Below are 15,928 nucleotides of genomic sequence, written 5' to 3'. Positions count from 1 at the left end.
TGGGGGTCTGGGGAGAGCGTGCCTGTGGAAACAGTGAAGGACATGGCCGTGGGCAGGTGCAGGAGGGGCCCCGCTCACCTGGGAGACCTGCACTTGTGGTGCCCCAAACTGCGGAGGGGTGTGATGTCCACCCCGCAGCGCTCAGGTGATGACCAGGGAAAATCCACAGGGGTGGCATGACCTCTGGAGGCTTTCCCAGTCTCTGTCCATTACAGAATAAGCATCACCAGCTTCTCGAAGGCCCCTGAACTGCCCTGCATCCGTACGAAGGTGTCTGAAGCCTTGCTTATGTGTGTCTAGGGAATGCTTTACAATAGGCAATCTGCCTGCCAAACCTTATTTTGGGAGTTCCCATTCACTCTAAATTTCCTCAAACCTTTGTAGTCGGGGATACTTCAAAGCTGAGAGGAGGTACTCTTTCCAACACCCGTATCACCCCCGGTCCGAGGACCCAGCAGAATTTCGTGTTCCCATTAATCTTGGAGGAGCTGTGAGCCATATGTCCTGCAGACCGTGGCTCACTTCCTATTCTGGGGGAAGATTCGTTTCAGACCCTTGCTGACGTCTCCCTGGGAACACACAAGGGTGTATAAATCACTGGGGGAGGGGGGCATGGGGAGCCGTGTCCTCTGATGAAAGGAAGCAGCCCTTCTGTAGGAGGAAGCTTGTCTTCCAGGAGCCTTGCCTCAGCCCTGGGTGTTGGGCTCATGATGTGGATTTCAAAGCTGACCTAACAAAAGCAGAATTAAAGCCCCAAAAAGTCTCCATTATGCCCCAGAGAAGAAAACTCCTCTAGCTTTTGTCCATCACAGAGATGCCCCCTCGGTGCCTCCCCGGTTTTGTAAATCAGACCATGTCATGTATAATTTTGAGGTGGAATATGAGAGGAAATGTGCAGAGAATAACTTTATAGTTACATAAAGAAGTGTTCTGTGGATCAAGAGTTACTGAGAAGACCTAAGAATTCTGATGGATGTGGGTTTTCTGGGGCTGTGTCCCTGGCTCACACCTGGGTGGGGACAGAGGCCCCGCAGTGACAGCTGGAGCTCTTATCCATAATGACAGTGCGGGAAGCCTGACAACAGGGGAGGAAAATAAGTAAAGTGTTAGTCACTCACCGACTGTTGTGACCCCATGGACTGTAGCCCGCCAGGCTCCTCTGTCCATGGACTTCTTTAGGCAAGAATACTAGAATGAGTAGCCATTCCCTTCTCCAGGGGATCTTTTTGACCCAGGGATCGAACCTGGGTCTCCTGCATTGCAGTCAGATTCTTTACTATCTCAGCCACTATGTTGATCATTTTAAATCATAATTTTGATCCTGTGAGGGAAATACTTTAGAATCCTGTCATAGTGTACGGGCTTTCAATTGCTGACAGTTATTCTTGTCAAAGCTAGACAACATTCTTTTGAAAAATTCAAGACAGATAAGGTATATGGAAAACACAGTATTTACCATTTAACTAATATAAACACGGTGAAGTATGCTTCCGTCGTTCAATCAACAAAACTTACTGAGTTTCTAATATGTGCCATTCATTATATTATAACCTGGAGATCGGATTACATAAAATACAGTGAACAATAATGGAACATGGCCCTTTCCCTCAAGGAGATTTCCTGTGAAGGAGGTAGATGATAAGCAATCCCGGGTGGTTGTGCTGTTATGAACTCGGATCACAGTTTTGAAGGAGAGGCGGATACAGGTGTGCTGTGATACAGTGGATGATTAATAGTTTGAGAGGCTGTGTCCCTGCGTACGGAGAAGGCAACGGCACCCCACTCCAGTACTCTTGCCTGGAAAATCCCATGGACGGAGGAGCCTGGTAGGCAGCAGTCCATGGGGTTGCTAAGAGTCGGGCACGACTGAGCGACTTCACTTTCACTTTTCACTTTCATGCATTGGAGAAGGAAATGGCAACCCTCTCCAGTGTTCTTGCCTGGAGAATCCCAGGGACGGGGGAGCCTGGTGGGCTGCCGTCTATGGGGTCGCACAGAGTCGGACATGACTGAAGCGACTTAGCAGCAGCAGCAGCAGTCCCTGCATATGAGCCCTGAAGCGGAACAGGCAATAACTAGACAAGAGAATGGGAGACTTTCTCAGCAGACTGAGCAGGTTCATAGTTTTGGTGCTCAGAGAGGGAGCTCAGAGGGATGGCTTCCAGCGATCTAAATGCCAGTGTGGCCAGAGGAGGAAAGGGGTCCCAGGGAGGAGGCTAGTGAGGCGGTTCAAGGCCCAACCTGGCAGGATCCTGTAGCTCCAACAAGGATTTGGGTTTTTAAGAACCACAGGAAGTGATTGAATTGTCTATAAAAAGCAATTTCTGAGCCAAAGAACAATAGTTTAAACCCCAAAAGGCTGGTTAAAATTATCCCTTTGCAGGTAAATTCTACAAAGATCCAGTAAATTCTCATGATCTTTGAGTCTTAACAGAAGTGTTTAGTGGGGCCAGCATCATTGCCGTTTTCTTCTCCGATAAACTCTGGACCTTTACAAAGTGCTTTCCCCTCCAGACTTTAGTCTTCCATCCATTTATCCAGCAAACTCTTACTGAGGACCTATCTAGGGCCAAACCCTGTGCTCTGAATGTGTTTAATTCCCACGTTCAAGGCACCTGGGGTAACTAAATTAATGCAGTCAAGTGTAGTAAATCCTAAGATAGAGCCTTTGATCACTGCAAAAGCTCTAAGGTAGTCAGGGCAGTAATTTTGATGTTTATGTTACTGATGAGAGGATTCAGGCTTAAAGAGTAATCTGCTAGGTGGTTTATAATTAAGCAGCATCAGGCTGAAACCTGGGTCTGCTCACATGTGGCCTAGTCATTTTTGCTCTACCAAGCTAGGGTCACTGTCTGTCCTTTGGAGTCCAGCCCTATCTACAAACATTGCCAACTGAAAGTCAGTGAAAGCACAGGTGAGAAGAGGTTTTCTAATTCCCGCTTTTACCTAGAGCAAGAGCCCCTTCTGTGGCATCCCACCCTAGAAAACTACCCGTGTCATTGTTGGTCAGTTGCTCAGTCATGTCCGACTCTTTGTGACCCCGTGGACTGCAGCACGCCTGGCTTCTCTGTCCTTCACCATCTCTTGGAGTTTGTTCAAATTCATGTCCACTGATTCGATGATGCCATCCAACCACCTCATTCTCCAACCGTCTCATCTTGTCCTCTTCTCTTGCCTTCAGTCTTTCCCAGCATCAAGGTCTTTTCCCAAAGAGTCAGCTCTTTGCATCAGGTAACCAAAGTATTGGAGCTTCAGCTTCAGCATCAGTTGTTCCAGTGAATATTCAGAGTTGATTTCACAGTCATGGCTTATTCCAGCAATGATTATGAGAAAGTCTTGGCTTGTGTCAAGCTACACTCTGTCCCATCCATTTACCCACCCTTGTTTAACCCCCTGAGGCATCACAGAGTATTTACTTCCCCTTTAATACAGCAACACTGCAATTATTTGAAGGCAGCTTCAGCATCTTCTCTAACTGTTCCCTTATCCAGGCCAAATATTTCTGGTTCCTTGAATCATTCCTTCAGTAAATGTGATTTCCAGACCCATCACCACAGTTACCCTGGTCTGAACGCACTAGTGTGTTATGTTCCTTTTTAAAAGTCTGGCAGCCAGAATTACACATACTATTCCAAATGTGGTCTAACCAGCTATTACCTCCCTATGCTTCCATTAATAAAGTAGAAGATTGAGTTAGCTTTTTATTAATGAGTTCAGACTGTTTGTTATTATTGAACTTGTGGTCAACCACATCCTCCAGGTCTTTATCATACGACTTGCTGTACAGTTGACTTTTTGAACCCAGTGACAGGACTTTACATTTATCCCCAATAAATTAAATCTTGTTGCTATTGGCCTAGTCTACTTGTTGAAATCACTTTTAAAAAATTGTGATGCTGTCATCCACCCTATTAAGTATCCCTAGTAGCTTTAGGTCATCTGTAGATGTGGTGAACCTGCATTCTATGTGTTCATCCAAGTTATTAATAAATATGTTGAACGGGACAAGTCCAGGGTCTACGTGCTGTGGTGAATCACGAGACACTTCCTTAATGCGTGGGTTCAGCCAGCCAGTAACACTCTAGACTGTACTTTCATCTAGCCCATATTTCTTCAATAAGAAAATGCATCTATAAAAGCACTTTTAAACTATACTGTATAAGATATTTCTTATCTTGCTTACAAGAATATCATGAGACACTTTGGTAAATGCCCTGATGAGCCAGGACTCAAATGTGTGATTAGCCCATTTGGTGCTGATCAGACAGGAGGTAACGCTGAGCACTAATGCTCAAAGAGCATGTGATCATCTTCAGAGACTTCATAAGCCTCCAGCCCCAACTTTTTACATAGAGAAGTGGTTGTCGATGCAAGGGACTATCTGACTTATAAAATGTGTGGGGCAGATGTTTTGGCTTCTTGCTTGCTTCCGTCACCTTCCCCATCCCCCCTGCATTATCAGGGCCAGAAGAGATATCAGCAGATTGGCATCCACTTCTGACATCTGCCAAGTATCCTGGTCAAGAGTCTTCTATGTGTTTACAGTTTGTTCTAGTTGAATCACCATTTCTTCCAAAGATACTTGGTAGAAGGGATATCTCTAAAGTATTTTTTAGTAATAGAGAAAGAAATCAAACCAGTCAATCTTAAAGGAAATCAACCCAGAATACTCATTGGAAGGACTGATGCTGAAGCTCCAATACTTTGACCACCTGATGCGAAGTGCTGACCCACTGGAAAAGACCCTGATGCTGAGAAAGATTGAAAGCAAAAAGAAAGGAGGGCAACAGAGGATGAGATGGTTGGGTAGCATTACTGACTCAGTGGACCTGAACTTGGGCAAGCTCCGGGAGATAGTGAGGGATGGGGAGGCCTGGTATGCTAGCAGCCCATGGGGTCACAAAGAGTTGGACACAGCTTAGCAACTGAACAATAACAACAACGTACAGAAGCAAGACTTCAGTCAGTCAGTTCAGTTGCTCAGGCGTGTCCGACTCTGACCTCACGGACTGCAGCATGCCAGGCCTCCCGGTCCATCACCAACTCCTGGAGCTTACTCAAACTCATGTCCATCGCATCGGTGATGCCATCCAACCATCTTATCCTCTACAGTCCCTTTCTCCTCCCCCCTTCAATCTTCCCCAGCCTCAGGGTCTTTTTCTAGTGAGTCGGTTCTTCACATCAGGTGGCCAAAGTATTGGAGCTTCAGCTTCAGCATCAGTCCTTCCAGTGGATATTCAGGACTGATTTCCTGTAGGATTGACTGGTTGGATCTCCTTGCAGTCCAAGCGACTCTCAAGAGTCTTCTCCAACACCACAGTTCAAAAGCATTAATTCTTCACCACTCAGCTTTATAGTCCAACTCTCACATCCACACATGACTGCTAGAAAAACCATAGCTTTGACTAGACAGACTTTTGGACTAGACTTACACCCAGAATATCTGTTATTTCCTTCTTCTCATCCTCCAGTCTTTTCTACCTTGATTATCTTGGAAATTCTTCCCCCTTCTTTTCCTCTCTCAGAGAGCTACTTCATCTCCAAGCTTTAGCTCCCATCATCCAGTCACTCCCAGATATCTCATCTCTGGCCACGTCATCCCTCCCAAGCCCCAACTCTGTGTTTCTAGCTACCCACCAGACATCTCTGCCCAAAAGACCTACAGACACTTCAAACCGCCATCATCATCTGAAACCAGAGGGCTCATTTTCTGTTCCCTCAAACCAGCTTCTCCTAGAGTCTCTGCTTTAATTAATATCACCCCCATTTTTTTAGTGTTAAAACCTTCAGTAACATTGATATGAACTCGTATTGAATACCTGCTTTATGTCAAGCATTCTACACAAATACTGTCATTAGTCTGCACAGGTAGATGGTACGCGAAACTCAGAGAGGTTAACTTGCACAGAGCATGTGGGCCTGGGACTCCATCCCAGGACTGTCTGACTTCCAAGCCCGTCTTTTCCTGCAGCATCCCAGTACTTTCCTATCCCTCACTTCCTCCACAAGTTCTGGCATAAATTCCTAAGAAGGATCTCTGTATCTTCCCCTTCTTTTTGTGACTAGGGTCCACTTCAAGTCTTTTATTCATCACCCCTTAGTCAGATTTTAACAACAGCCACTTAAAGAGTCTCTCCATTGTCAAGCTTCCTACCCTCAAACCCGCCTCCACAACTGCCAACACAGTGGTGAGTAAAACAGAGTCCAGCCAGAAAAGTCTCTCCAGGCCACTTGGCTGCTAAAGACAAATCACTGCCTGCAACCAAGTAGACCACATCTCACTTCCTTATTCCCTCTGTGGGTCAGTGTTCAATCCCATAGCATGTATGGAAATCTCTTCTTCCCTTTCAAGTCTTGAATTCTTCTATTCCAGGGTTTTCCTTCTTATGATACTCTTTTACAAACTATTTGATCTGGGTGGTGGTGGTTTAGTTGCCGAGTCGTGTCCGACTCTTGGCGACCCTATGGACTGTAGCCCACCAGGCTCCTCTGTCCATGGAATTCTCCAGGCAAGAATACTGGAGTGGGTTGCCATTTCCTTCTCCAGCAGATCTTGCCAACCCAGGAATCAAACCTGGATCTCTTGCATTGCAGGCATATTCTTTACCAACTGAGCTACAGGGAAGCCTTTTATTAATTTTAGTTTAATTTCATAAAATTAGTAAAATTTATATTTATTTCTTCCCAAAATAGAGGGTGAAATGTCTTACAAATTTTTGCCAGAGATCAACAGAACAAATACAATGCCTGATTTATCACCTCTTCAGATCAGTTCATGCTAAGACATCCCCCAGTCTGCCATAGATGAGCCAGAGACCCAGGAGAACCATGGTGTAGATTCCAGTCCAAGGGCAGGAAAAGATGCAATGAAATGTCCCAGCTCTAGCGCTTAGGCAGGAAAGGGGGGCAGGTTCCTTCTTCCTCCACCGTTTGTTCTGTTCAGACCCTCAGTGGACTGGACGATGCCCACCCACACTGGGGAAGGCAGTCTGCAGAGTCCACTGAGTCAAATGCTCATCTCATCTGGAAACACCCTCACTGACACATCCAGAAATAATGTTTTCATCTGGGTACCCAGTGGTCAATCAAGCTGACACAAAGTTGACCATCCAAAAAGAAGTGAACATGTGAGGTGGGGCAAAATGAATCAGGTAAAAGAAAGAGGATTGAAGAGGGATGAAGTCCAGCAAGTGTACCATGATCGGGACTGGAGCCCAGTGACAGAGGGAATTAGTACAAATCATAGGAGGGGTGACTTAAGGACTTTTAATAATAGGAATGCCTGTTATTTAACTGAACTGAAGTGCTGGGATTCCATGTAACTCCCTCTTGACTATCCCTGGTTTATTGCACATAGCCTGTCAGGAGAAGAAAAGAGAGAGAGAATGGGAGAGAAAGAACAAGAGATGGACTTCCAAGAATACTTTCAGTTATTTCCCAGGTGTCACCTTATAACCTAATTACTCAGTAAAGTAAAAATTAAAATGTTTGTTGGATATAAATATAGTCAGATATAGATACAATGGTCATCTGAGTTAAATTCACCCATTCCAGTCCTAAATTTTAGTTCACTGATTCCTACAATGTTGACGTTCACTCTTGACATCTCCTGTTTGACCACCTCCAATTTGCCTTGATTCATGGAACCAGGTTCCTATGGAATATCACTCTTTATAGCATCGGACCTTGCTTCCATCACCAGTCACATCCACCACTGGGTGGTGTTTTTGCTTTGGCTCTGTCTCTTCATCCTTTCTGGAGTTATTTCTCCACTGATCTCTAGTAGCAATAAATATAGTAAATAAATTTAATATTTATAAAAGTAACTGAATGTGTAAAAAGCACAGGTTATATTACCCTGTTCCTTTATTTGTAATTGTAGGAAAAGATAATGTACTAAGTGGGCGGCAGATGTAGGCCTCAGTGGTTTTCTAAAGTCATACTGATCTGGGTGCGCTAACAGAGACAAGAGTGACAGAACACAGACCATTCCCCAGATGTGTTGTGGTCAAAGCAGCAAGTCGCTATTTGTTGCCTATAACCTTCCACACACGCCCACACTACCAATATGAGGTGAAGAAAGTCAAAAATAACTAAATGACAGCACTGAATAGGACTCACTAGCTTCTTCTGCAATAATAATTAAAAATATCCCCTTTGCCATCAATCACTTAATTCATTCTCCACTGCTACCCCACCTCCATCCTAAAGGAAATCAGTCCTGAATATTCATTGAAAGGACTGATGCTGAAGCTGAAATTCCAATACTTTGGCCACCTCATGCAAAGACCTGACTCATTGGAAAAGACCCTGATGCTGGGAAAGCTTGAGGGCAGGAGGAGAAGGGGCCGACAGAGGATGATATGGTTGGATGGCATCACTGACTCAATGGACATGAGTTTGGGTAAACTCCGGGAGTTGGTGATGGACAGGGAGGCCTGGCATGCTGCAGTCCACGGGATCACAAAGAGTCGGACATGACTGAGCAACTGAACTGAACTGAACCCCACCTCCAACCTCTGCCTAGAATAACTCTGCTCCCCAGGTTGCTAACCAGTCTCCACACCCCAGTGGAAATCCAGTATTTCTCAGTGATGCTTTCTTAGTGTGTATATGGCTCCTTTTCAACTAGAGACCTATAAGCTCACTGGCTCCCCTCACCCTGCCAAATTGTAGGACAGAAAATAGTAAGAACTCCTCCAGATTGGAAAGAGGAAGAACGAGACACGTGCACATGCTCTTACCCATAACAGTTCCAAAATTTTTTTAAGCACATATCTTGGGGATTTTAATCTCAGAAGCAAGGAATAATCTCTAAGTTGTGTCTCTGCAAATGGAAGAGCTCCTTCACCATCATCCTTCTCTTCCCTGGTCCATGCTCAGAGACCCTCCTTGGCTACATCTGGAGTCGCATTGAGTCTCGAATAATCAATCACAAACTCTTTTAGTCTAGGCTCGTGAGTTTATCAGGCAGTAGTAATTTCTCAGAAACTCAGTGGGCTTCTCATCTGTTTGATTCCAGAGAATCCCATGTGGTAATAACTAGATCCTTGGTCCTTTTAATGACATATTTCTATACTATTTTGCTTCCTTACCTCTCTCTGAATTTAAGGGAGCTTCTGTGGCAATGGTAAACAGTCATTCTAAAATTTTTTCTGAGTAACTTTAACAGTAAAAAATTTCAACAGTGACTTCTGATGCCTATGTGTAGCCCTAAGTCTAAGTATTAATCTGCCTTCATGTTCAAAGATTAAATTTTAAAAAGCATTACTGCCTTTGTGAAGCTCTGGATTTCTGGAATCTCTTTATTCTCTTTAATTTATCTTTGCAAACCAGCCAGTTCTTTCCTGAGCTCATCTCTTCTTCATAGTACATTGCCAGGTGCAGTCAGCAGCAGCCAACACACACTGCTAATGTTTTGTTTTCAAACCTCATCTTCTAGAGCTACAAATCTATTAGGTTTATAATCTGCCTCCCAAGTAATCTTAGACAACAGTTTCACTCAGTGTCTTGCCACTCACAACATAAATTCCCATTTTTGTAGCTTTCAATATCAATTTCTACTGCTACCGTTAAGCCAGAATTCCCTGGTGGCTCAGCAGTAAAGAATTCACCTGCAACGCAGGAGACTTAGGCAGCTCGGGTTCGACCCCTGGATTGAGAAGATCCCCTGGAAGAGGGCATGGCAACCCACTCCAGTATTCTTGCCTGGAGAATTCCATGGACAGAGGAGCCTGGCAGGCTACAGTCCCTAGAGTCGCAGTCAGACACGACTAAAGTGACTGAACACGTACACAGCATTAAGCAGACTCCCGTTTTAGGTTTTGCTGGAACCCTACTTGCATTACTGATATCTCCCTCCATTAGTTTAGGTTACACCATGCTGTCTATCACAGTCCTAGCACTGATTTTTTGCTCGTGCTGTATCCCAGTGTTTGTCATCAACGGCTTTGTCCTCATGGTAAGTCAGGGACCCAGGTTGACAGAGGCTTCACTATCTTCTGTCTACCCCGTTGTAACAACCAGCCCAAAGCCTGGAGGCTTGACACAGCAGTGATCTGAAGGGTTTGGTTGGGTGGTGGTTTTGCAGGATGAGCCCATGCAGCTGCATTTGGCTGGAGGGTTGGCAGGGGAGGAGTTCATCCAGGAAGCCTGGGTAGCTCTCTTACCACGTGGTCTTTCCTCCATAGGAAGGCTAAGTCAGGCTTCCTCACATGGTTGCCAAGGGGGAAAATCCCCCAAAGCAAGCTTTTTTTCACACTTCTTGGCTCATGCTTGCGGACATCCCATTATCTGAAGAAAGTCACAAAGCCAAGCTTCATATCAGTATAGGAAGGGATTAAACAAAGGCATAGACCCTGGGATGTGCAATTCCCTAATGGAGAATAATCTACCATAACCACCACCTGGAACAGGAATCAACAGACTTTTTCTTTGAGGTCTAAATAGTAAATATTTTAGGCTTTCAAAGCATATAGTCTCTATCAACCAGTTTTCAACTCTGTTGTTAGATGGAGTCCATATGTAAATAAGTTCCAGTAAAACTGTGTTTAAAAGAACAGTCATGTACATACTGTTATATTTAAAATGGATAACCAACAAAGACCTACTGTATACACAGGTAATTCTGCTCAATGACGTGTGGCAGCCTGGGTGGGAAGGGAGTTTGAGGGAGATTGGATACATGTATATGTATGGCTGAGCCCATTTCAGTTCCACCTGAAACTGTCACAACCTTGTTAATCGGCTGTGCCCCAATACAAAATAAAGTTTACCGAAAAACAAGCATCCAAGTGGATATGGCCAACTACTAATGTGGAACATAAAGCTTTTGTTCAGTCTCTGCAGCTCAGGGAAAAGTCTTGCCCTTTTACCCTTTGGCTTGAAACTAACACCTGTCAATACTGCCTTTAGCTTGTTGGCCAAAGCTGGTCTCATTGCCTGGTCTCACTGCAAGGGGCTAACGGGTGTAAGCCTGCTCTGCGCCTGGAAGGAGAGGGCAGCTGGGCGTGGGTGAACACTAGAAATCTCTACCACGAGAGCCACCTTGAGCTGACGCCCATTCAGCTCTTTACTGAGTGCTGGTTGTAAAGACTGAAGAAAATGCACACAAAAGTGCTGCCCTCATGACCATGGTGGATAATGCTCTAAGATGGAAAAATATACACTGCTGTCCTGGAACTTTTTTAGCTCTTATCTCATTATCCGTGTACTTGGCTTTTCCACCAACCAAACTGGGAGCAACCGAGGGTGTGATTTTATCTTCTCAGTGCCTGCCTCAGTGAGGAGCTCTTTGTGGGTTCACCTTAAATATCCGATCATTGATTTAATTAATGATTAAATGATCAAACCACCAGACCAAGACAAGGATTTGTTTTAATTTCTAGGGTGTAGGTGCCTAATTCTTCTGGCACTGACGTTCCTAACTCTCTAGTCCCTAGAACTCACTTTGTACCAAATGCTTGATGTTGCGAGTGGTTTCTCTCCATGTGAAAAGAGGCAAGAGTAGGCTCCAAGAATTAAAGTCTGCATTCCTTCCATTCAGTGATGACTAAAAGGGACACCCAGCAGCATTTCTCTCCCAAGTCCAAGGTTTTGGCCAGAAGAAATACCTTAAAGGTTTAGGTTAATTTGCTTGCATTCAGAGTCTCCTGGAAAGTTAATGGAAACCCTCAGCTTCTTTATCTTTACTATCTTGGGAAGTAAATAAATCCTCATTTCATAAGGCCTGCAGACAGCTTTGAGAATGAGCTGAACAATAAGTATTTTCCTCTTCTGGTACCTTCCCTACTTTGAGCGGTGGTAGTTTCGGTTTTTAACACTCTCTGCTAAAACCCTAAGGTATCCTCTGAAGTTAGGACAGTCCTTGAGAGGAAGGAATGGAGATGGGAGCGTTAAGACCTTTAAAACGCTTGTGGCAAATGAATAATCCCATGTCTGTAAACCTAGTAACAAAGCAGTTGACTTACTCTACATATCATATAAAATAATAGCTTTTATAAATGTGACTGGCTCTCAAACAATGTCTGTTTTGTTTTAGATTCATGAGCTGAGCCATTTTTTAGGTTGGCTGCCTTCCACATTTTATCATTGTCAAGTTCAGTTCTTATCTTGGAACAGAAAGGGCAAATTCAGGATACAGTCTTTTGAAACAGATGTTTTTGCAAAATGATCCATTTGGGAAACATGTCCATAGAGAATACAAACTAACTCCACTCCTGCCCTCAAAAAGTTGACAATCTAGTGATTGAGTCTATGATAAAAACCGGTGACAGTAGTACAAACAATAAGATTGGTGATGAAACCGAAGTATAGTTAATGTGCTTTTGGAATGTAGCTGTAGGTATCAATCTGAGGAAAAGAACAGAAAAAACAGAATATCTTCCTTGAATAGGGTGTCCCTGATGAGGGTGAAAGAGGAGGGTGAAAAAGCTCGCTTGAAACTCAACATCAAAAACTAAGATCATGGCATCCAGTCCCTCTGTGAAAAGTGAAAGTGTTAGCTGCTCAGTCACGTCTGACTCTTTGGACTGTAGCTCTCCAGGCTCCTCTGTCCATGGAATTCTCCAGGCAAGAATACTGGAGTGGGTAGCCATTCTCTTCTCCAGGGGATCTTCCCAACCCAGGGATCAAACCTGGGTCTTCCACATTGCAGGTGGTCCCATTACTTCATGCCAAATACAAAGAGGAAATGTGGAAGCAGTGACAGATTTTATTTTCTTGGTCTCCAAAATCACTGCGGATAGAGAACAACTGCAGCCATGAAATTAAAAGACACTTGTTCCTTGGAAAGAGCTATGACAAACATAGACAGTGTATTAAAAAGTAGAGACATCACTTTGCTGACGATAGTTTTTCCAGTATAACTTTTCAAAGCTATAGTTTTTCTAGTAGTCATGTATGGATGTGAGAGTTGGCCCATAAAGAAGGCTGAGAGCCACACAATTGATGCTTTCAAACTGTGACGCTGGAGAAGACTCTCGAGAGTCCCTTGGACTGCAAGGTGATTGAACAAGTCAATCCTAAAGGAAATCAACCCTGAATATTCATTGGAAGGACTAATGCTAAAGCTGAAGCTCCAATACTTTGGTCATCTGATGCAAAAATTGACCCACTGGAAAAGACCCTAATGCTGGGAAAGATTGAAGGCAGGAGGAAAAGGAGGCTACAGAGGCGGAGATGGTGAGATAGAATCACCGACTCAATGGACATGAATCTGAGGAACTCCAGGAGATAGCGGAGAACAAAGGAGCCTGGCTTGTTATAGTCCATGGGGTTGCAAAGAGTGTCGGATTCAACTTAGTGACTGAGTAACAACACCCTGTATGTGCAAAGATACACAGGATTTGGAAAGGATTTGCATAGAGGGACAGTGCTTTCTCTGCACAGATGGTGCTGAGGAGCGGACAAGGGTCTGAGCTAGAGCAGTAGCCGTAGAATAAGAAAGAAGGCTATTGCAGGAGTTGGCGGAGCAGGACATGAAAACAGGGAGGCAGAGATGACCTCCAGATGCCCTGGATATTGAAGACGATCAGGATTTCTGAAGGAGGGGCCATAGTATAAGAAAGAAGCCCAGTGACCTTGAAGTCACATCCAAGGGTGAGAATCACAGACTCTTGTGGTTCTGTGTACATTCTTTCAGGTACCTCTTCATTTGGTCAAAATTAGAACACATTCATCCCATGCCAAGCAGACACCTAGCTTTGTTCCTTCATCCAGGAATTTTCAGTCTGTCTTCTTTTTATTTGCTGTTCTAATAATAAAAAGGGCCCAGGCGTGGACTGAATTGATAATATACATCGTCAGCATCAGTGTTCCCAAACAGGAGGAGGTTCTTGCCCTTACCCTCAGGTAATGCTGGCTGTGAACACGATGTTCTTGGAGTTATTTTTCAAATAGTTCTGTTTTCAAATATTTATCCATTTAAGCAACATCGGTATTTAATGCTGAAAGGACATCTGTTCTGCTAGCCTGGCACCTGACTTCTGAGATGGAACTCTTTTTTAAGTCTAAGTCCACCTCCTCATGGAAGAAAAATCAATTTTTACTCCAAGCAAATGAAATTACCTGACATTCTTGTTCCAACTTATGCAAGGGACCTTGAGGAGATTATAACATGTCTTGTTGTTGGGTTTTCAGGTATGTTTTGGTGTCCACAGCACAGAAGGGCATCATTATGGTAGCTAAGTCAAAACTCAAAAGCCTGAAAGGTTTTGCACATCGCATTTCAATTCAGGGATTTTTTTTCCCCCCCAGAGATTCATATGCACACATAAAGCTGGTCAATGGCTAGTCTCCAGCCCATGCAGAATTATTTGCCAATTCCAGAGAAGGAGAGAATGAAGACACTCATGCCCTGTCATCCATCATTTTTTTCCTATGAACCTTACAGCTGGATATTGAAAATCTGGATCTGATTTTTTTTTCAAGTCAGCTGAATAGCCTATACACGTGGATACCAGCAAGTGTTTGTGGTATTGAGTCAGAACTGAAGATATTTGAAGCCTTTTCAACAGTGTTTTGTATTGCTTCCCAGCCTGATTTTGAATGTTCTTTTCACAGGTTGTGTTTCTGACTGGCTTTGGATATGTGTACGTGGACACCGTCCATCACTGTGGCACAGTCTTCATCAACATGGCCCCAGAAGGAAAAGCTGGGCCTGTCGTAACTAATACCAACAGGTAGGCTTAACTAGTATCCAAGTAGCAGTAGGGTAAGTGTCAATTTATAAAGTTGTAAACCTACTGGTCACCATTTTTTGTTATCCATATATATATATATATATATATGTGTGTGTGTGTGTATAAAGCTTTTGGTTAATTATTCTGTAATCGATAAGGATATGGTTATTAGCATTTAACTATACCCATAAGAAGAAGCAATATATCATCTTCCATGGGTACGCCTTCCAGTTCTTCTCTGGTAAGTTTAACGAACTGATTTATAGACTGAGACATGCATCTTAGAATTACACATTATCGTTAGCGTGAAATACAGATTAATGCCTCTCTGTCCACATGACCACCTAGTAATCAGTAATTAGACTGAGCAATGAGAGCTACAGCAAAAGTAAAGTCACATTTCCCCGCTTTGACCTGAATGTTGCCATCAGGTTTTGTAAATATGAACCAGAGTTAATATCCTTAACTTAAAAGAATTCTTATAATTCAGTAGGAATAATATGAAGATAGTCCCTCCTTCCAAAAATTCAGTTCAGTTCAGTTCAGTCATGTCCGACTCTTTGCGACCCCATGAATCGCTGCACGCCAGGCCTCCCTATCCATCACCAACCCCCGGAGTTCACTCAGACTCATGTCCATCGAGTCAGTGATGCCATCCAGCCATCTCATCCTCTGTCATCCCCTTCTCCTCCTGCCCCCAATCCCTCCCACCATCAGAGTCTTTTCCAGTGAATCAACTCTTTGCATGAAGTGGCCAAAGTACTGGAGCTTTAGCATCATTCCCTCCAAAGAACACCCAGGGCTGATCTCCTTCAGAATGGACTGGTTGGATCTCCTTGCAGTCCAAGGGACTCTCAAGAGTCTTCTCCAACACCACAGCTCAAAAGCATCACTTCTTCGGCGCTCAGCTTTCTTCACCGTCCAACTCTCACATCCATACATGACCACTGGAAAAACCATAGCCTTGACTAGATGGACCCTTGTTGGCAAAGTAATGTCTCTGCTTTTGAATATGCTATCTAGGTTGGTCATAACTTTTCTTCCAAGGAGTAAGTGTCTTTTAATTTCATGGCTGCAGTCACCATCTGCAGTGATTTTGGAGCCCCAAAAAATAAAGCCTGACACTGTTTCCACTGTTTCTCCATCTATTTCCCATGAAATGATGGGACCCGATGCCATGATCTTCGTTTTCTGAATGTTGAGCTTTAAGCCAACTTTTTCACTCTCCTCTTTCACTTTCCTCAAGA

General features: G+C 43.9%; 1 protein-coding gene across 2 annotated transcripts in view; it reads left to right on the top strand.

Annotated features, from left to right (window-relative positions):
• The window catches only part of VPS13B (vacuolar protein sorting 13 homolog B), a 779,806-nt gene that overhangs the window by 737,042 nt on the left and 26,836 nt on the right, over nt 1–15,928 (top strand). For both annotated transcript variants that reach the window (XM_068984062.1, XM_068984063.1), the window contains exon 54: nt 14,563–14,681. In XM_068984062.1, the coding sequence (XP_068840163.1) occupies nt 14,563–14,681 (119 nt within the window). The remainder of the gene's footprint in view (nt 1–14,562; nt 14,682–15,928) is intronic.

Source organism: Capricornis sumatraensis, chromosome 11 (assembly GCF_032405125.1).
Source record: "Capricornis sumatraensis isolate serow.1 chromosome 11, serow.2, whole genome shotgun sequence".
Classification (NCBI taxonomy): domain Eukaryota; kingdom Metazoa; phylum Chordata; class Mammalia; order Artiodactyla; family Bovidae; genus Capricornis; species Capricornis sumatraensis.
Note: the sequence above shows the minus strand (reverse complement) of the source record. Positions and strands in the feature narration are given on the sequence as shown.